The sequence below is a fragment of the Lampetra fluviatilis genome, chromosome 20, assembly GCF_964198595.1.
Source record: "Lampetra fluviatilis chromosome 20, kcLamFluv1.1, whole genome shotgun sequence".
Classification (NCBI taxonomy): Eukaryota; Metazoa; Chordata; class Hyperoartia; order Petromyzontiformes; family Petromyzontidae; genus Lampetra; species Lampetra fluviatilis.
This window is the reverse complement of record NC_136294.1, coordinates 11,634,148-11,655,345: the sequence shown is the minus strand read 5'-3', so window position 1 is coordinate 11,655,345 and position 21,198 is coordinate 11,634,148. Positions and strand designations below refer to the sequence as shown.

General features: G+C 48.2%; 1 protein-coding gene across 2 annotated transcripts in view; it reads left to right on the top strand.

The window, feature by feature from the left end:
* Window positions 1–19,897, top strand: part of LOC144937966 (calcium-activated potassium channel subunit alpha-1-like) — a 156,172-nt gene extending 136,275 nt beyond the window's left edge. The window contains exons 20-28 of one of the 2 annotated variants that reach the window (XM_078865619.1): window positions 1,180–1,258; window positions 3,502–3,625; window positions 5,387–5,611; window positions 6,874–7,066; window positions 7,512–7,676; window positions 7,988–8,118; window positions 11,463–11,657; window positions 12,460–12,584; window positions 19,792–19,897. In XM_078865619.1, coding sequence (XP_078721745.1) covers window positions 1,180–1,258; window positions 3,502–3,625; window positions 5,387–5,611; window positions 6,874–7,066; window positions 7,512–7,676; window positions 7,988–8,118; window positions 11,463–11,657; window positions 12,460–12,584; window positions 19,792–19,894 — 1,340 coding nt within the window. In that variant the 3' untranslated portion in view covers window positions 19,895–19,897. Of the gene's footprint in view, window positions 1–1,179; window positions 1,259–3,501; window positions 3,626–5,386; window positions 5,612–6,873; window positions 7,067–7,511; window positions 7,677–7,987; window positions 8,119–11,462; window positions 11,658–12,459; window positions 12,585–17,276; window positions 17,321–19,791 lie in introns of those variants that run through there. The other variant, XM_078865620.1, reaches the window with a different exon arrangement.
* Window positions 19,898–21,198: the final 1,301 nt, after the last annotated feature.

Below are 21,198 nucleotides of genomic sequence, written 5' to 3'. Positions count from 1 at the left end.
TAAAAAATATAAATATGGTGGAATTATTTTTGTTATAATTGAAAAAATGACGTTCTATAGAGTAACAATAACCAACATCAAATATAAAAGTGTAAAATTATCGTTAGAATGTGTAGTTACTTGGCGCAAATACAGAGTGCACACTAAACACCATCTAATGTAAGAAATCAATGGCTTAAAGTGGCATTCGACATTGAAACCCCAGCAGCACAATTGCATCCCTTGAGACGTCACTGCCAAGTCTGTGAGCAGCAGTGGCTTTTGTCCTGTTCAAGGTATGGATTCTGCGATATCAGGATACAGTACGATATTCACGTTTGCGATATGACGATTATCACGATCTCAGTTTCCCATAGCTTTGTCATTGTGCGTCACGTATTGTATTGTTTTAGTGCTCTGATGTACTACATAGTACTAATTACCACATAGTACTAATTACCACATAGTATTAATTACTACATAGTATTAATTAAAAAAATACTTTAAAGTTCTTCAACGGTGGTTTACTCAACTGCGGTTAAAGAAGCTCGCCACGTCGTCGAATCACTGCAACCATACAACTTGTCACGCTTATATCGATGAAGACGTCGTATAATCACCGATTTGCTTGGAAAACTTTTCACAGAGCACTAATTGAATCGTTGATTTCGTTTTAAATATATGTACACTTTTATTTTGGGAACTTGTTTATTTCATTGAATTTCTTTTCCCTGGAAAATAAATACTTAAAGTAACGACAGTGGTATTATACGAAATGGAGGATACAATTATCGCGGATTTTATATCGTACGATGATATCTCGTGATATCGCGCCTAGTTATTCGTGATGTCCATACGAATCGCCTCATTCGGGACCCAAACATCGCACATCCTGGCCTTTTTACATTCCTCCTCGAAGACACCGGTGGTGTTACCATCAAACGCATCACAACATCAACAGGCCGATGGACTATAAAGTAAAACCCTCTCAGTCTGCGTCTCCTTCAATGGAGGAGTAACATCAAAACGACACAAATCTCTCTCCCTCCTGAAACTCTTGTCGTGTGCTAGCGGCCCTCGACATTGGCATTTAGCTCCTGCATAATATTGCCACATGATGCGTGCAGTAATAAGGACATTGAGTGTCTTTGATGCTGTCTGTGCTTCAACGGTGGTGATTGTGATGGGCTTGCCCGGCAGCCAATGAGGAGGTGTGCTCATCGCGCAAGCAGCGGAGGGGCAGCGACGAATGGGCGGACCACAGCATGCAGCTGCAACCGTGAGTGACACGCGTGGCCCTGCACGTACAACACACACGCAACACACAGGCTATGTGTTACGTGTGTATGTTCGAATTATTTTGCACCGTACGCCATGCTAATCGGAGGTGCGGGGGGAAGGACAACAAACTAAACGCAAAAAAATATTTTTTAAAGAAATTAGTTATCAGGTCACACTGGTAGCATGAACAAAATAGAATCCCTCTCGCTGCTGCGTTGGTTTTTGCACGCGTGTTGTGCAGGCGTATCCTGCGGCTGCGGTCTTTGAGCGTTGTTGGTGCCCTTTTTAGTTTGGCACTTTGTCCGACGTTTCGCTCCAGCGCGTGGAGCGAAACGAAAAGATGAGATCTCTACAAGACTCCAATTAGCACGGTTGGCTACGTACGGCGTGAAAGAAATTCAACATACGTACATGATTAAAAATAAATTACAACGCAGTCCCATACCTGTCAACCCATGCGGTTTACCCGTATTCTTCTACAGGGAAATTGAATAAAAAACGTTTTGTCAATTTGTTTGTGTTTCTCCTTGTGATGGGACTCCGTAGAATGAACGTTGAGATTTATAAGGGCACGGGGTGACCAATGAGGTCTGAATTGGTCTGTAGTAAGGTAGAGCACTCATAAGTGGTTGACAGGTTTGCAGTCCCCACGACCTGTGTGTAATATGGCCTGGACCAAGGGAGCTATTGTGAGCTGCAACTGAACGTGAGTTCACCAGTGGGCGCGCGGTCGTCCTGCTGCTACTGTTGCTGGTGGAGGTGACGGTGGTGTGTGCCGCAGTGCCTCTCAACCGATTTCACCCCACGGCACACAAGTTCGATCTTGCTCAATCTGCACGGCGCACACAGAGCCAAAGAGCCACCGTTGGTCCGTCTGGGTGGGTGGAAATGCGTTGTAACTGAGGGAGAATTCCCTATCTGATGTTGTCAAGAACAAGTAAATTAAGTTGCACTGATAAAATCCAGGACCAGAATATGCCCAACTGCATGAGTGTGTTCGTGGCTGGTCTCTGGGTATTTCTGCGTCCATGTTTGTGTATTCGTGTCTGTGTGTCACTCGGGAGACAAAGGCGGTCGGGCGTGGTGCTGGCCACCCACCCCCTCGTGCGCCGTGCCGGCCTTTAATAGGTGCTCGCTAACAAAACAGTCTGTTACGGCTATACGGTGGATCTTTGTCTTCGTGTGTCTCCGTGCCTGTGTGTCTCCGTCTCTTTGTGTCTCTGTCTCCGTGTCTACGTGTCTACGTGTCTGTGCATGTCTCCGTGTCTCTGTGTGTGTCTCTGCTTTCATGTCTGTGTGTCTCTGCATGAGTCTTTGTGTCTGTCTGTAACACGTTCATACAGAGGTGTGAATGTGTTAACAGTACACTTGTGTTTGCTAACATGACTTCCCAAAAATGTAAGATTTCCTTGTTTCTTGGCAAGTGTTCATACTTGTGCTGTCTCTGACTTAGAGGTCACACGCCACCCAGGGGCGGTTTCTTCATTAGGGCGATTGGGCGACGCACCACCAATGTCATTCAACCACAGAGTCACGCTAGCCGTCACTGTGCCTCTGGATATAGTCCAATCAGCGTCATGTCACGTTCTGTGGAGTACCGCCTCTTTTTGGGCGATTTCACTCCGGCTGAGAATCGCCCCGAGTGGCCCCATAGACTTACATTCAAAGATGTTTTTTTTCTAATGGGGGGCGCTGCAATGCATTCTCTATGGCTTCCGGGAGGGCTCGCACTAACGTGCTTACGTCATTATACGTAAGCACGTTTCATCCAACAATATAATTTGTCGCCACCTAGTGGAATCTTTAATAAAATAAACTTGAGTGGATTGTATTAATAGTGAGTATAGAAACAAACAAGATGTATTGTAAGAGTCACTTTATTTTTCATTAATATTAAAGAAGTGAAGTTGCCTTTACATGCTTAAGCTGTTAATTTATCCTTTGCATGGGTGGACCTTATCCTTATCAATCATCCAGACATTTGCCCCCCCTGAGAGATTTTGCAGGAGCCGCCACTGACGCCACCACTGTTACTCACACACTATCTCACTGGGCATGGGTCCCAGAAAATTATCTGGCTACTCAGGTGAGTCGTGAGTTGAAGTGGAATTTCTTTACCACCGACTTCAAGCAATGAATGGAAATTAGCATGGGCCAACCCCTTTAGCTTGAGCGTGGAGGCACTTTGGATTTTGACGTGACCCTGCCTGAACCTTTGGCCTTATTGCGAACCTCCGGCAGGCACAGCTCAATGGAGGCGGGACGCATGGACGCAGCGGATCACTTTGGCACCAACGTGATGCGCTTCGACTCCACGGGCATGTTCCACTGGTGCCCGTCACGGGACATCGAGCAGGTGCTGCTGGTGAGGAACCCAGGGCCTTGACTGTCACAACGTGACCACTATCGCAACCATCAACACAACCGCTATAACCATAACCATCATCAGGATCATCATCAACACAACCGCGATCACCATAACCGCCATCTCAACCGCCATCAACACAACCGCTCTCACCATAACTGCGATCTCAACCACCATCAACACAACCGCTATCACCATAACCGTCATCTCAACCACCATCAGCACAACCGCTATCACCATAACCGCCATCTCAACCGCCATCAACATAACCGCTATCACCATAACCGCCATCTCAACCGCCATAAACACAACCGCTATCACCATAACCGCCATCTCAACCGCCATCAACACAACCGCTCTCACCATAACCGCCATCTCAACCACCATCAATACAACCGCGATCACCATAACTGCGATCTCAACCGCCATCAACACAAGCGCTATCACCATAACCGCCATCACAACCACCATCAACACAACCGCTATCACCATAACTGCGATCTCATCTGCCATCAACACAACCGCTATCACCATAACCGCCATCACAACCACCATCAACACAACCGCTCTCACCATAACCGCCATCTCAACCACCATCAACACAACCGCTATCACCATAACTGCGATCTCAACTGCCATCAACACAACCGCTATCACCATAACCGCCATCACAACCACCATCAACACAACCGCGATCACCATAACCGCCATCTCAACCACCATCAACACAACCGCGATCACCATAACCGCCATCTCAACCACCATCAACACAACCGCTCTCACCATAACCGCCATCTCAACTGCCATCAACACAACCGCTCTCACCATGACCACCAGGACTGTCTATTTACCCAGTGATTTGGAGACAATATTCCTAGGTTTTTTCGGTAAAGTCACGTAGGTAAAACATAAAAATTAATGAAAGTAAAATAAAATAAAAATCACGACGTTTCGGAGGCTGCATCAAGTGATGCAGCAAATCTGGCTGTGACGGTCCCACCTGATGACGGAGACTTGTGTTGCCTCCGAAACGTCGTGATTTCTATTTTATTTTACTTTCATTAATTGTAATGTTTTACCTACGTGACTTTACCGAAAAAACCTAAGAATATGAATCCTTGCAGTTACGAAAGCTTCAAATCTAGAATTTGGAGACAATGTCTGTGGTCCGTGCAGATGTCATGCTGTAGTGTAACATTTTCAACCTGCATAATCACAAGGTTTGTTAGAATTTATGAAATGGCTTTGTGTGGATTTTCGAGTTATGCTCCACAGTATGCGTTGATTTTCTCAAATACATCAGTTATCGTCAACGTGAAAAAAGTTCGTTTCAGTCATGCCTTGTTTAATTCAGTAGATGCGTTTGTGAAAAGTGCCGTGTTAAGTGAAAATGCGTCAAGCAAGGAATTACTTATACATATACACATTATAGGGAATAGATAAATTAACATTTGAATCACATTTACACTTTAAAATGAGTCTGTAGTCATCCCATGGCAGGACAAAGAACAGAGATATATGTACGTTGAACTTCTTTCGCACCGTACGGAGCCAACCCGTGCTAATCAGACGTGCGGGAGATGGGGGTGCACCACGTACTCTATCGTACAGCTCAGCCTCGCAGATCAATAAAGCAGTTCGTCGTCTGCTCGCTCAGAAACCGCGTTCTTAAGGTGCGTGTTCCACGTTGTGACGGTGTGCGTTGTCACTACGGCCGTAGCGCACGTTCTTATCGTCGTCGTCGTGTCGGTTGGCGGGTAGACACGTGCCGAGGCGGCCATGACGGCACTCAGCGGGCACGTGGTGGTGTGCATCTTCGGCGGCGCCACCTCAGCCCTGGCCGGGCTGCGAAACTTCGTGATGCCGCTGCGCGCCAGCAACTTTCGTCGGCGTGAGCTCAAGCACATCGTGCTGCTCGGCTCGCTCGAGTACCTGCGGCGCGAGTGGGAGTCCCTCAATCACTTCCCCAAGATCTCCATCCTTCCCGTGAGACAGCGTGCATTCCCGTGACGAAATTAGCAAAAGTAGCAGTTTTTTTGGTTTTAATTCAGTCGACGATTGACTACGAGTGGACGAAATTCAGCAGGCGTGGCAGTGGCTCAGACTGCTTAACTGTTACTGACTGATCAAACAACATTAACGAGTCTGACTGAAGATGCAGACTGAGATCATTCAGGAAAGTTATGAGAGACTGCAGTCCAATGAGGAAGACCAAACACGTTACTTGATTCTATCCTACGATGAAAAAAAAGTTTTGCTGGCTGACTGGCTGGCATGCGGGCATGCAGGTGTGCGGTGAGCCGAGGTTCGTGGGTCGTGCTGACATCACGCCCCCCCCCCAACAATGGACTAATGTAAGAATGATTGAACTAAACCCACAGACTGAGACTTGTTGTCATCGACGAGACTGAGACTATCAGGTAAAACATAATCTCTGTATTAACAACGTCTGAAAGAGACGCTAAAAGCTCCGTGGGCTGAACCTGGTAAGATAAAGAAAGAACCGAAGAGTAATTCCTGCAGTCACGAAAGCTTCAAATCAAGTTTGAACCACCTCTACGGGGAGGATTTCCACACAACTCAGACTTAACTTCAAATGTAGCAATCTTTGGAAGAACGTAATCAACCAGGTAAAGTGTTAACTGTTGTGTTAGCCGACTCTGTGTTGCATTGCATTACATTTCTAAGTTTACTAGGTTTGTTTTCTCAAACTTCCAATTTCTCTCCCCCTGCCGTTTACTTTCTCTGCCCCCCCCCTCTATATAATGCCTCACCACAGAGGCGTTGTTCTGTGTCTCTGTGTTTGTCTCTTTCTGTGCCTCTCTCTGTGCGTGTCTCTCTCTGCGTTTGTCTCTCTTTCTCTCTGTGTCTCTCTCCGTGTCTGTGTTTTGTCTCTCTCTCTGTATATGTGTCTCACCGAGGTTGCATTCTTTCACACCTGATGACGGTTGCTTGTGTTGCAATCGAAACATCGTGTATTCCATTATTTATTACGTTATATTTTCTTTCTACGTGACTTTACCGAAAGAACCAAGGAATAAAAAAAATAGTTTAGTTTTATTTGTATATATATTTTTAAGTGATTTGTTAACCTTTTGTATACTTTGCACTCCCATCGTGTTATTTTATTATTTATTGTCATAACGTTCTACTCCAGTGCCCCTACTGGGGCACTGTGAAAAAGAGCTTCCTCCGGTAACACATGAAGATGCCGATTGTGACGGGCGGCCGCTGCCCGCTGTGCGCAGGGCTCGCCGCTGAGCCGGGCCGACCTGCGCGCCGTCAGCGTGAACCTGTGCGACATGTGCGTCATCCTGTCGGCCGGGGAGGGCTGCTCGGACGACGCGTCGCTGCAGGACAAAGAGTGCATCCTCGCGTCCCTCAACATCAAGAGCATGCTCTTCCACGACGCCATAGGGCCCCTGCGCGCAAACTCCCGTGGTCAGTCGCTCGCTCGCTCCCTCCTTCCCTCCCTCCCTTTCTCCCTCACTTCTGTCTGCCAGCAGTGGCCATGATTTGGGGGCCGTGCGAACCCGGCGACACGAGTTCCATTCCCGCTCAGGGCCAACACCGGTGACGATTATCTAAACCGGTCCTGGGCCTCCCCTATGTCGACTCAACCTCAATTGTTTACACATTGCAACAGGTGCTGGTCTGGGGAGATAGTATGTGGCCAGGCCTGGTGCTGGCCACCCGCCCCCTTCGTTGGCTACGTACGTTGCGAAAGAAGTTCAACGTACGTGCATACGCGCCTTTACCATCGATTCATCCGAGCGTGTTCCTACACGGTGACGCACGGAAGTTGGGGGACTTCGGCACCAGCCCAGGCTCCTGTGCGGCCGAGCTGCTGACGGTGCGGCGGTGCGATGCGGCGCGTCCCTTCCAGGATTCATGCCGCCCGGCCTGGAGACCGACCCCCGGGATGAGGAGGAGGGGGCTGCCAGGGACCCGGACGAAGGGCCGGCCAACCAGGGTGGCCCCCGGCTCGGCAGGCCCCGGCTCGACTCGCACATCACGAGTGGCGCGCACGTGCCCATGGTGACGGAGCTGGGTACGCAGCCGCCTCGCCCATGCCGGCACCACCAGTACCACCACCACCAGTGTCACTATTGGTGTACGTGTGAGATGTGTGTGGAGTGTGTGTGTGGGCATGTATGTGTGCTGAAATGGGTACCCGGTGCAGCGTGTAAACGTCAGCACTGGGGAGACAAAGGCGGCCGAGCGTGGTTTCTGGCCATCCACCCCCTCGTGTGACGTGCCAGCCTTCATAGGAGCTGCTCAGTAACAGCACTTGTCCCAACAGTCTGTCAAGGCTATACGGGGGCTCTTTTTCTCTGTTTTTCTGTACTCAATCCACCAAAGTGAACGACTCGAACGTGCAGTTCCTGGACCAGGACGACGATGACGACCCGGACACCGAGCTCTACCTCACCCAGCCGTTCGCGTGCGGCACCGCCTTCACCGTCAGCGTGCTCGACTCGCTCATGAGCGCGGTGCGTGCCACACACCTCTATATACACAAAGACAAATATCCCCCGTATAGCCTTAACAGAATGTAGGGGCAAGTACTGTTAGCGAGCACCTAAGAAGGCCGGCACGGCACACGAGGGGGTGGGTGGCCAACACTACGCCCGGCCGCCTTTGTCTCCCTAGTGGCGATGTTTACACATCGCACCAGGTACTCATTTGAGGCTGAGTCGACCTAGGGGAGGCCCAGGACCGGTTCAGATAATCGTCACTGATGTTGGCCGTGAGCAGGAATCGAACCCGGGTCGCCAGGTTTGTAGCTCAGCGTAGCGCTAACCGCTACACTTCTGCTCCCCACTCTATAGACAACAACAACCGCCATTCGCCACGAAGTGGCGGTGATGTCACCATGACGCTTGTGCCAGGCCATGTGCACCTTGAGGCTGCGTGAAGTTTCGAACGCCCGCTGGCAGGAGGTCACGGGGCAGACCTAGGTGCCACGGGTCGACTGACTGAGATGACTGAGATGACTGGCTGATGCACCACCTGTGTCCCCTACTGGGCCAACTTGCTGTGCTTTAGACACCTGGCGCTCTGCTCGTTGTTGTGAGCGTCGCTCCTCTGCCCTCCATTTTTGTGGGAGGGCGACTGCCTCCAACTGCCCAGTAGCGTCCTTCACGAGCCTCCTCCACAGAGGCCGATCTTGACATCGCTGGTACCAGTCATCGGCAAGTCTACTCAGCTCCACATCCTCCTGTACCACATCACTCCATCTCTTCTCTAGCCCGTGCTGCGCCCGTTTAGCCCCCTCGATCTGGCCGAACAAAAGCTGTTTAGGCATGCGGTGGCTGGGCATGTGGGCTACATGACCCAGCCAATGCAGCCTTGCCTGCCGGAGCAGCTCACTGATGGGACTTTGTCCAGATCTTTTAAGGATTTGTTAGCTCCTCACACAATCCAGCCTGGTTAATCCCAGGATGGATCGTAGGCAGGCCAGCCTAAATGTTTCTAACCGGCGAAGATGTTCCATTAGGGGGGGTCCACGTTTCGCAAGCATAGAGAAGGGAGGAAATAACTGTGGCCGAGAAGACCTGAAGCTTCTTGCGGAGCGACAGACCAGGTAGCTTCCACACACCGTTACGCAACCGATGAAAAGATAATGCCGCTCGACTGATTCGGAGTGAGACCTCTGCTGTTAAACCGGAGCCGGTCATGAGCACACTGCCCAGATATGGCAAACTTTCCACTCTTTCCACAACTGCCCTATCACCAATTGGGAGTTGTGGGGGTGGGGTGTCCGATGGAACAAAATACCCAGGCAGGTGCTTAGTTTTGGTGGGGCTGATGGTAAGGCCCCACTTCTTAGTGGCAAGCTCCAGGTTCAGCAGCAGCACCTCCGACTTCTCATCTGAGTGAGCAGCAATTACCAGATCATCAGCATACATAACATGGTTGAGCAATAGGGAGCAATACATACACACACACCTCTATGCACACTCCTATACGCACACACACCCTATACACACAAAAGACAAATACAAAGATCCCCCGGATAGCCTTAACAGACTGCTGGGGCAAGTGCCATTAGCGAGCACCTATGAAGGCCAGTACGGCACACGAGGGAGTGGATGGCCAGCACCACGCCCGACCGCCTTTGTCTCCCCAGTAGCGATGTTTTTACACACCGCACCAGGTACTCATTTGAGGCTGAGTTGGCCTAGGGGAGACCCATGACTGGCCCAGATAATCGTCACTAGTGTTGGGCGTGAGCAGGAATTGAACCCAGGTCGCCGGGTTCGCAGCGCAGCGCGCTACCCGCTACACTACCACTCCCCACTCCCCATATACACACATACACTATCACCGCCTTCACCGTTAGAGTGCTGGACTTGCTCATCAGTGCCGTGTGTGCCACTCACTCACCACCGATGTCAGCCATGACTGGAAATTAAAATCAAGTCACCCAGTTCATGGGAGAGTGCGTTATCTACTGCGCCGCCACTCCCGAAGCACACACATACACGTGTGCACACATACATACACGTGCACACAGTCACACACACAATTACTTAATCAGTAATTGACTGGTCAGGTTCAGCTCTAAGAGCGTTAATTGAACTTTCGTGGGCCAGCTATTTATTAATGAGCACATTAATTTTCCTAGTTAAAAGCACGCAATAGCTCACATAGATAAAACATCTCCTTTGTGATGTTAACGACAGTAATTACCACGATGGTATCGATTAGTTTGTTACGATTTCTTTGTGCGTTTACTTGTTATGCCAAGGATGGCAGTTGGAAACGCCTCCTTGCAGGGTCACTTCAGGATCGTGGCTCACAGATACAAGGGAGTCGAACGTCCCTCTGCCTCAACGATTTCCACCGTATTTGCAGCACTGTCCCACTACCATTACACGGCGCCAACGAGGAGAGATGTTAACTACCTCGCCTACTATGCAGGAGGACGTGGGTTCGATCCCGACCCTGATGCCTATATATTTGGAGTTTGCGCGTCTCTCCCCGTAGTCGCGTGGATTTTTCTCTGGATCCTCCGGGTTTTCCCTCCACATTTAAAATCAACGTGCGATTAGAGTATTTGGCTGCGATACATTTTCCATGTGACGATAAGCCACTTCGTTGAGCTATTATTTGTGATAGCCAGGTCGCTTCTGAAAAAGAGCTACATAGCTCAGTGGGCCTTACCAGATGCATTACGGTCAAACAACCCCGATGGTTGACACAGCGTAATTGAGGCCTTCATACAGCAGTGGTCAGGGCTGTAAAATGATGATCGCTATTACCGTTGGTATTGGGTCGGCCACATTTTTCTACTTGGAAACTTTTAGTTTCCAAGCTCGAGAAGACCACTGCGCAGTGCTCTTCACCGTGTGTTCTCAATTCGTGATGAAAATTCTATTTTCTAAATATACTTACCAAGGCTCTTCACAGGGACATTAGGTGACATGTTCTGAAAACTGGATTGGAGATACAAGGTATGAACGTACATTGATAAAGATAATAGCCAACGTATATTTTCAAATAATGGCGGTGTTATTTGTTTACCCAGTCTCAAGACTCTCATGTGTGATCATTGTAAGTAGCAGTTTGCAGGTGAGAGGTAATGGGAAGGCCTGGAGAAAATCTAGAATATAACAGAATACGATGACGCTCGAAGGGACGTTGGCGGACGGTCGAGAATAACGAGAGTGTGTCGGGCAAGGGGTTGAGCGCGTCCAAGAGGACGTCGACGTTGAGATGGAGCGATGAAATCGGCTTGCGTGTGGAAGCATGACCACGGTCGACGATGATGATCATGACGACGATGGCGACGTCTATCGCTCACCACCGCCGCCTCCCCGGTACCTCGCAGACGTACTTCAACGACCACACGCTCACGCTGATCCGCACGCTGGTGACGGGCGGCGCCACGCCGGAGCTGGAGGCGCTGCTGGCTGAGGAGGGCTCCCTGCGCGGCGCCTACAGCACGCCCCGCACGCTCGCCGCTCGCGACACCTGCCACGTGGCGCACCTGCCGCTCAACCAGGGACCCTTCGCAGACCTCGGGGTGGGAAGGGTGGGGGGGGAGGGCGAGCACGCGCACACTCACCGGCTGACTCACTCACCCATACACTCACCGGCTGACTCACCCACCCATACAGTCACCAGCTCACTCACTCACCCATACACTCACCCATACACTCACTGGCTCACTCACTCACCCATACACTCACCGGCTTACTCTCTCACCCATACACTCATCGGCTTACTCACCCACCCATACACTCACCGGCTCACTCACTCACTCACGGGCTAAACTCTCTCACCCATAGACTCACTGGCTCACTTACTCAACTATATACTCACCAGGTCGCTCACCCGCTCATTCATTCACCTGTGCATTCAATCATGCACATATTGGCTCACTCTCTCACCTGTGCATTTAACCATAAACTGAGAAGCTCACTCGCCCACATGTGCACTCAATCATCCAATCGCTGGCTCACTCACTCAAAAACTCACCTGTGCATTTCACCATGTACACACTGGCTCACTTACTCGCTCACCTGCGCACTCAGCCATACGCTCAATGGCTCGCTCACTCATGCACACACATACCTGTGCACTCAGTTATTACACATACACAAATGCACTCACTTATTTATCCCCTTACCTAACCATTTACCCACCTGCGTCCTCAGCTGTGCGCTCGCCTGCATTCCCAGCTGTTTTCTGTGCCTGCACACATGGCTCATCCTCTCAGCGACGCATTCACCTGAACGCTTACCTGCAAGCCGCCCCGTGTGTTCATACGCAGATACCCCCCCCCCATGTCCCCCCCCCCCCCCGACCGCCTGTTGTTGTTGCAGGAGGGCGGCAGCTACGGGGAGCTGTTTTGCCGCGCGCTGCGCACGCACGGGATGCTGTGCTTCGGGGTGTACCGCTACCGCGACGCGCTGCTGCAGAACACGGCGGCGCTCCTGTCACAGAAACGGTACCGCGACGCCCAACCCACCCTCACTAGCGCCTCCGTGCCCTACCCCCACGCTGCCTATTGTTGTCTGTGAGTCAGAGGTCGCAAACGGGTTTTGATTCCTTACCCGTACCCGGCTGCACCAGGGTCGCAAACGGGTACCCGTACCCGGCCATACCCGTACCCTACCCGTACCTGGCCGGGTACGGGTAGGGTACAGGTATCGGGTACCTGATTGCGACCTCTGGGATGAAGCCATGTTGCAGGCGCGGGGGGGTTGATTCTAGGAACTTTAATTGTGAGAAGAGACAAGACGTTGGGAAATGAGTGACAAACAGTTACTCACCAGTGACTCATGGTCTACCCGTACCCGGCCGGGTACGGGTAGCCGGGTATCGGGTAGGGTACGGGTATCGGGTACCCGGTTGCGACCTCTGCTGTGAGTCTGGGTGCCCCCCCCCCTCGCTGTCTATTGTTGTCTGTGAGTCTGGGTGCCCCCCCCCCTCGCTGTCTATTGTTGTCTGTGAGTCTGGGTGCCCCCCCCCCTCGCTGTCTATTGTTGTCTGTGAGTCTGGGTGCCCCCCCCCTCGCTGTCTATTGTTGTCTGTGAGTCTGGGTGCCCCCCCCTCCCTGTCTATTGTTGTTTGTGAGTCTGGGTGCCCCCCCCCTCGCTGTCTATTGTTGTCTGTGAGTCTGGGTGCCCCCCCCCTCCCTGTCTATTGTTGTCTGTGGGTCTGGGTGCCCCCTTGCTGTCTATTGTTGTCTGTGAGTCTGGGTGCCCCCCCCCCACGCTCTCTATTGTTGGCTGTGAGTATGGGTGCCCTAGCCCAATATTATTTTAGGCTTATTAGGCCTAGGCCAGGTTCACAGGTAAATTACCACTGGAATATCACACGGCATTGAATGAAGCCTGGCAATCCACGATCATAGCACATTCAGACAAGAATGAATGAAGGCAAAGATAGCCCGTATAGCCTTAACAGACTGTTGGGGAAAGTGCTGTTAGTGAGCACCTATGAAGGCCGGAATGGTACACGATTGGGTGGGTGGGCAGTGCTATGGCAGCACCACGCCCGGCCACCTTTGTCTCCCTTTTGGCGATGTTATTCTTCACCATGTACTCATTTGAGGCTGAGTCGATCTAGGGGAGGCCCAGGACTGGTTCAGATAATATAATCGTCACTGGTGTTGACCGTGAGCGGGAAACAAACTCGGGTCGCCGGGTTCGTAGCTCAGCGCATGAACTGTTAAACTATCGCCCCTCTATACACAAGCATACACACACAAAGACATATTCCCCATAATGACTTAACAGATGCTTGGGACAAGTGCTGTTAGCGAGCACATTATGAAGGCCAACATAGTATACGTGGGGGTGGTGTAGCCAACACCATGCCCGGCCACCTTTGTCTTCCCAGTGCTAATGTGCTGATGTTTATACACCGTACCGGGTTCTCATTTAAGGCTACCCAGGGGAGGCCCAGGACCGGTTCAGATCTTCATGTTGGTTGTGAGTGGGAATCGAACTTCGGTTGCTGGGTTCATAGCGGAGTGCGTTCGCCACTACGCGACCACTCCTTGTGTACATAAGCGCACACACACAAACACACGCACTAACACACAGAACACGTACACTGCACCAGTCTGATTTTTTTTTTGCATTTGCTACTACATGCTCCGGCTGGCTTGGGGCCAAACTCATCTAAATGCTAATTACTATCGTACATTTCGTGAGGTTTTATTTTGGCTTCACTTAAAAAATGGTTTTGGAAGCTGCGGGCTCCGCAGTGTATAAATGTCACATCGTGTCACATTTTAATTGTGAACTCGAATCGTAACACTGCACTTTGTTTACACAACTGTTTTTTTCGTCTTAATTCATGCCTGTGAATCTATGTCATTCCTTTTCGTGGCCCATTCACGAGCTTGTGTTTGTTGTTTACACTGTAAATCTAACAACCAACAAAGATGTTTTAATGGAAGACATCTTCAAAAGCAAGGAGGTTCAATCATTATTCTCTGCCTCATCACATTTGAGCGACAGGGCCTTTCTATAAACAAAAGGATGTTATTGGCACTTCCCTTTTCATGCAGCCGTCGATTACGGTCGCTTGCCTCCTCTGTAGAATAGCAAGGTCAAGTAGTGGGAAGTTTCTTTCAGAGGAATTCCATCTGGTGCTCTTGCGGGGGCCGTGAGTATGAAAAGTTATTCGATGTCGGCATCACAATGCTTTTTTAGGTGCATGATATTATTGGCGTTGTGTGCATTCACAACAACACCTAACACAGAACTGTTATATAATAGCCGGGCAAACCTCACTTCTATCAGTGTCAAGTGTCGTTTTTAGAAGCATTTTGAAGTTGACAAAGGTGGACTCAAATTTCGATTTAAAGCTTTCGTGACTGCAGGGATTCATATTCGTGGTTCTTTCAGTAAATTCACGTAGAAGGGAAATAATAAAATAATAATAAAAAAACAATAAAATTCGCACGACGTTTCGCTTGCAACACAAGCAATCATCATCATTGCTGTGGTTTTCACACCTGATGACGTTTGCTTGTGTTGCAATCGAAACGTCGTGCGAATTTTATTGTTTAATTTTATTATTTTATTATTTCCCTTCTACGTGACTTTACCGAAAGAACTAAGAATATAAAGGTGGACTCGTTTGCTCTGAAGTGGCGCACGACTGTAGTTTTGAACCTATTTACTTGAGCTCAGCTTTACAGCCATCCTTAATTTGCTTCTCCGTATAATGCCTCGTGGTGTGCTTATGAAGGATGCACCATCACTAGATTCTGAAGATTGAAATGTTGTTCCGCCGTATTGTACGCATGCCTTTATTTCTCCAAACCCAATTTTGGGGGGGGGGGGTGGAAACATCTTTATAATGTTCCTGTGAATAATGTCAGCGTGTCACGTAGTTTTCTGACTCCCCCCAATAAGCACGAGTTTTGCTGCTTCACGTAATCTCAGTGCAGCTGTCCCAATTGATTTATTTTTTTACTTTGACAAGAGTCCGGTACAACGCACGAGCAATACAACGGGAAGGGGGCACAGGAATTCCGTGGACAAAATCCCGAAGCGCGTTTGCTCACGGAGCTTAGGGGAAAAGGGAGAAAGATGGGCTCCATTACCCTACTAACGTCGGGACTACGGGCGGCAGCTTGGAATGTTTTAAGGGGAAGGGAAGGCGAGGGATTGTACACAAACAAAAAATATACCAAATGAAATCACCCATATGTGTCAAGTGAACTCATGATTGATATGAATCCCGTAGGGCAGTGATTGCAGCTGTCCCTATTTTGTGTAAATGGATTTTTTTTTTGTCTGAATATTTTAGTTTTAGGCCTCGGTTGGTGAGAGCTTGGATAGCTGCATCAATTTTCACCGTGTGTATTGTCCCTCGTAAATATGAAGGCTATAGGCATAATGTGATTTTAAATTCATTTCAAAATCTTGAAGTAGGCCATGTGTGCGGTCAATGGTGGAGGTACCATTGCTGAACCATAAACTCAATGATTTTCGTGAACAATTCTTTCAGCGTGAAAAGAGGCTACTCGGTCTGTAATTTTTTAAATACGTATATAAATATGATAAATAATGCATTGATGATTATAAAACATAACGAGCTGTCCATTTCCCACCATATTTTCCTTCTTTGAAAAATAACTCTCTTTGATCTCCTCCGCGAGAACCTCCGCATTCAAAGCTCCGTTGCTCAAACTGCTGCTGAAACATTCAGGCCCTTGTAACCTCCAGACTTGGCGACCGTCAGTCACTTTTGTACGGTCTTCCCCAGTCTCTCGCTCAGCGGATTTCAACACGTTCAACATGCTGCTGGCAGGGTGATTACTCGTGCCGTGCCTGTAAACGTTACCACACTATCCCCCGCGTTATATTCCCTTCATTGGCTTCCCCTCCACTCTGGAGCCACTTATTGTTTTTCAAAGTTTCGCAGCATGTACTCACCCCTGTCTATTTTTCCCCCCTCATTTTTGTACGGCACTTCTCCTCTTCCAACCTAAAGCTGCTCACTCACTGCACCTCAAATCAAACGCACGACTATCGCTGGGCGAGCATTCTCGTTTTCAGCTCCCTCGCTGTGGAATGCACTCCCACATCATGTTTGACATCGAATCCCATCCACTATTAAAATCCCGGTTAAAAAAATCTTCATGTATACCTTGGCCTTTAACTAACATAAGCTTAATTTGGGTAGTGCTTAATGGGTTTTGTTTCATTTGAAGCTTTGGTGCACATTGCCACTGTTCCGCTTGTGACACTTCAGAAAGATCAGTGAACTTGGGTAGGGGGCACGTTGCTGGGAAGGGATGATGATGATGCAGTGGCAGCCAAATGCGGATATCCGCTGCAGATACTTCTATTTTATATATGATTTCACGTGCTACAAAACCAGAGTGTGCGTAGAAATTCCATGCATACATATGGTGAACCATCAAACTCAATGCAGATGTATGTAATCCTCGACAGGTAAGATATCCATGTGGGTTCCATCCACTCACTAACCTTAGCAAGCGCCTGGATTTCAAACGTGTATTAATTCCACACCCGGCTCTTTGATCAACATTCGAACTGATGCAACCAGCATAAGCCCAAAGTAAAGCACCGTGTATCACAATACCATGGAGTTGTATGTTTTAACATAATACGTATTTATTTATGTTGAACTTCTTTCGCACCATACGTAGCCAACCGTGCTAATCGGAGGTGCGGGAAATCCTATATAAAGGTAACTCTGAATATTCCACCATATTTAAAGTCATTCAATTGGGCTAGGAACATAAAATTAGCAACTCATGAGAACCTGGTTATTTATTCAATGATTGTGCCTCTCATCGGTTGTATCAGTCACGTGACCGTGAACAACAAAGCAGAGGCAGGCAACGAGGCCCGAACCGAGGGACTCGCGCATCGGACGTCGCTAGCGCTGTGGTGCCTTGCAGGGTCGTTAGCACGGTGCTGTACCACATAAAAGCACGCACCTTGAATGTCATCAGCATGCTGCTGTTGGGTCGAGAGTGGGAGAGCCCTTTGATTGACGATTGTGCTCGCAGTGTATCATTTAAACGCGCGCGCACGCGTGAGCGCCCTCTGGGTCACGCCCGGTTCCCTCCTGACGCAGCGAGCGTTGCCCACATCTCATACAGTCATGCCTCGAGGGCGAGTATTTGTGTCTTAATGGAAAATACCAATAACGTCTGGTTAAAGAGGCCCCATTGCTCCTCAAGGATGAAAACAAATTGGAGCTCTCAAGTAACCCCCCCCCCCCCTTGCACAAATTGAGAAGTGAATTGCAATGGGAAATCACACCTCCTTCACCAAAGCACACACACAGGATGTATTTGCATTCAATAAATTAAGTGTGATTCTCGCTGGAGATACTTGATGATGAAGATATGCAATAAGCTACCGAGTTCGCGCATGAATAATAAGCTAATAGATTCCTCAAGCGCTCTAACCTTTAACTCCGTCAATCATCACAGCGTGTCCAATCCAGTGTGAAATAAATCATATGGATTTATATGCTTTATATGGTTCGTTGCGGTGTAGAAACTGGTTCTGTGTATTTCACAGAAAGAACATATCTCATGCAGTGCAAATTGAGGATCATACTAAGCCCTGGTTGATTCATTGATAGATTCAATACGATATACACACATATACAATAACATGCTCTGTCCTGTCGCTAATTACAGACGTGCCTGGCTTAACAAAAGCTGTCATGGAAAGCACAAACATTATTAAAATGAGATGATATTTTACCATCCGACAGAGGGGTTGCAACCCACTTCATGCCTCCCTTTCAACTGATTGTGACGCTGGTTTTAATTGAATTCTGTACGAGACAAAATTATATTATCAAGCAGCCTAAAGGCTGCAGACTACATCGATGGATTTGCGACGGGGGACATATATTCCCTGATGCCTGTTGATACCTCAGACTGCTTCCAGGCTGCGACTGATCAGTTTTATTGCAACTCGGCTAGTGGAGCAGCAGTGCTCGCAGTCGTGAGCTGTTAATTTCATGTATCAGTCACCTTGATGGGCTCCATAAATTATCTCTGCAAGGGAAAGGCTGGAATACCACTCGGGGAACGTCAGCAGTGACCGTCTTATACAGAGACTGATGTTCGCCATCCATGCCTGTAACTTCCACTGCTGACTTACGACGAACAAAGCGGGTGAGGAGCTCGCGACGATCTTTTCGGCTGACTTTTTGTTTCAATGTAGTTCAGTGGTTTTGAAAATGAACATTTAAATATTCCTTCACAAATGTGCGCCCTCATGTAACCCGCATGAGGGCTCTGGCCTACTTTATTTTTTCCCCCCGACATGCCCTGCACACGTGTTTAGAGCTGAAGGTGCAGGCAAACACCCTCTCATTCAGACCTTAAGAATTGCATAAAAATTGCCATCCAACTGTCGAGAGGGCAGCAGCACGGACTGAGCAGTGCAATGCAAAATTACTTTACGTGGGCGATAAAAAGCTATTACAGAAATAAATATCGCGACATCCAGTAATGATCAGATTTTGGTCTTCGTCCCAGATTTTGTTGTTGCGGATGATTGCCAACTACACGGCTGTCTGTCATTAGACTCCTCTTGTGCACCCCAGTGAATTAATTTCAATCACATTTCCTCTTTTTAACTGAGTTAAGAGAGTGTTGGAATGCAAAACTCGTTGTGATAACTGTAGAAGGGAATGTTATCAGTAATGTTTAAACATTGGCCGTAGTTTTTCTAAGAACTTTCACTTTAAACAACAAATCCTCTGGGGTTTTTTTCCCCCTGAAGAAATGGAGAAGCAGCTGCAGCAGTCGAGCTGTCAGTGCCATAGGATAACTAAGCATATTGACATCCAGGCCTGTCAGCTTCCTCTTGTATATAGCTCTGCGAACTTTTAGAGTTACCTTGAAGCCACTGCCATTTGCCATATTGAGGTATACAATAGCGAAGTGTGCTAACCACTCTGCCATTACTGCACTCCTCTTAACAACTTTATTACTGCAGATTGCATGGTAATCACATCCCAGTTGCGTGTTCGCCTGTTAGACGTTCCCTGGCCGCCGTTTAACCCTAACCCCACGTGGTCTCCCCAGGTACTTAACCTCAAACCCCTGGCTTAACCCTAACCCCACGTGTCCTTCCCAGGTGCGTGACCTCAACCCCTGGCTTAACCCTAACCCCGCGTGTCCTCCCCAGGTACGTGATCTCAAACCCGCCCTACGAGTTTGAGCTGCTACCCAGCGACCTGGTGTTCTGCCTCGTGCCGTTCGGAATCCGCGGAGGCCACTCCCCACTTTAACGGGTCAGTGCAGTGGCGACGACACTCGCCACGGGCATTCAATCGGACAACACTCGTGTTGGACAGCTTGTTTTAGAAGTAATGTTACGATTTAAAGCATTTGTGACTGCAGGGATTCATATTCTTGGTTGTTTCGGCAAAGTCACGGAGAAGGGAAATAATTATAAAATATATATGTAATAATAAAAATATAACAATAAAATTATCACGACGTTTCGATTGCAACACAAGCAATCATCATCAGGTGTGAAAACCACAGCAAGAAAATTATTGCTGTGGTTTTCAAGAAAATTATTGCTGTGGTTTTCAAGAAAATTATTGCTGTGGTTTTCACACCTGATGATGATTGCTTGTGTTCCAATTGAAACGTCGCGAGAATTGTATTGTTTTTATTATTATTATGATTATTTTCCCTTCTACGTGACTTTACCGAAAGAACCAAGAATATAAGTCATGTTACGTCATACTTTTACCGGATTCATTTAATGTTTACTTCTAATTAACATGCATTATGTTTAAGTAACCTTGTTAATAGCAATAGTACACTGTCATCGTATTTAGAGGTCTTTAAATAGTTTTGTTTGTGTGCCTACAACCATTACTCAATTCCATTGCCCACGGGTGTGCTGATTTCGCCTTTCCAGAGTAAAATACATGAGCAGTTTCAATTTAAGCAAAACTTTGTTTCTGTGGTTTCCACAGCACACGTATGGACACAATTGGCATCATTTTGCTTGCTTTTAAACATTTCGGTTTTCTGAAAAGCAATATTTTTGGTATATTGACCCATGTGACAACTTGATTTATATATCGGCTCTGTTGGATGGTGCGAGGGTTATAGTTTAGCTTTGGATATTATGCCAACGCGATCTAAGCCTAGAGAATGTGGCTATGAATTATAATATTGGTCGTGAAAGCCAACGTATAACATTGTGTTCATACTTGCACAGCATGACAATCTGGTAAACTGGTGCTAAAAGAGATGATATGTCTACTCCCTGTGTAGCTTGCAAAGTATTATGGGGGATGCCCATTGCGCTTCGTGACATTCAGGATAACTTTACGATACAGCATATTGTTTTAGTCTCCATGTAGGTGGGATACTTACTACCAGTGAAGCAGATAAAATCAGTGAAGGCATTGAGAATATGTGGTAGTATTGCTGAAACACAGAAAGAAGGGAGTCACAGCATGATGGAAAACAGCTGCCACAGGACGAGAGGAAAACAGTCACGGCAACGCTGCATAAGAAGGGACATAGAGAACGAAAATATTTTTTTGAGAATTACAGAAAAGGCATTTAG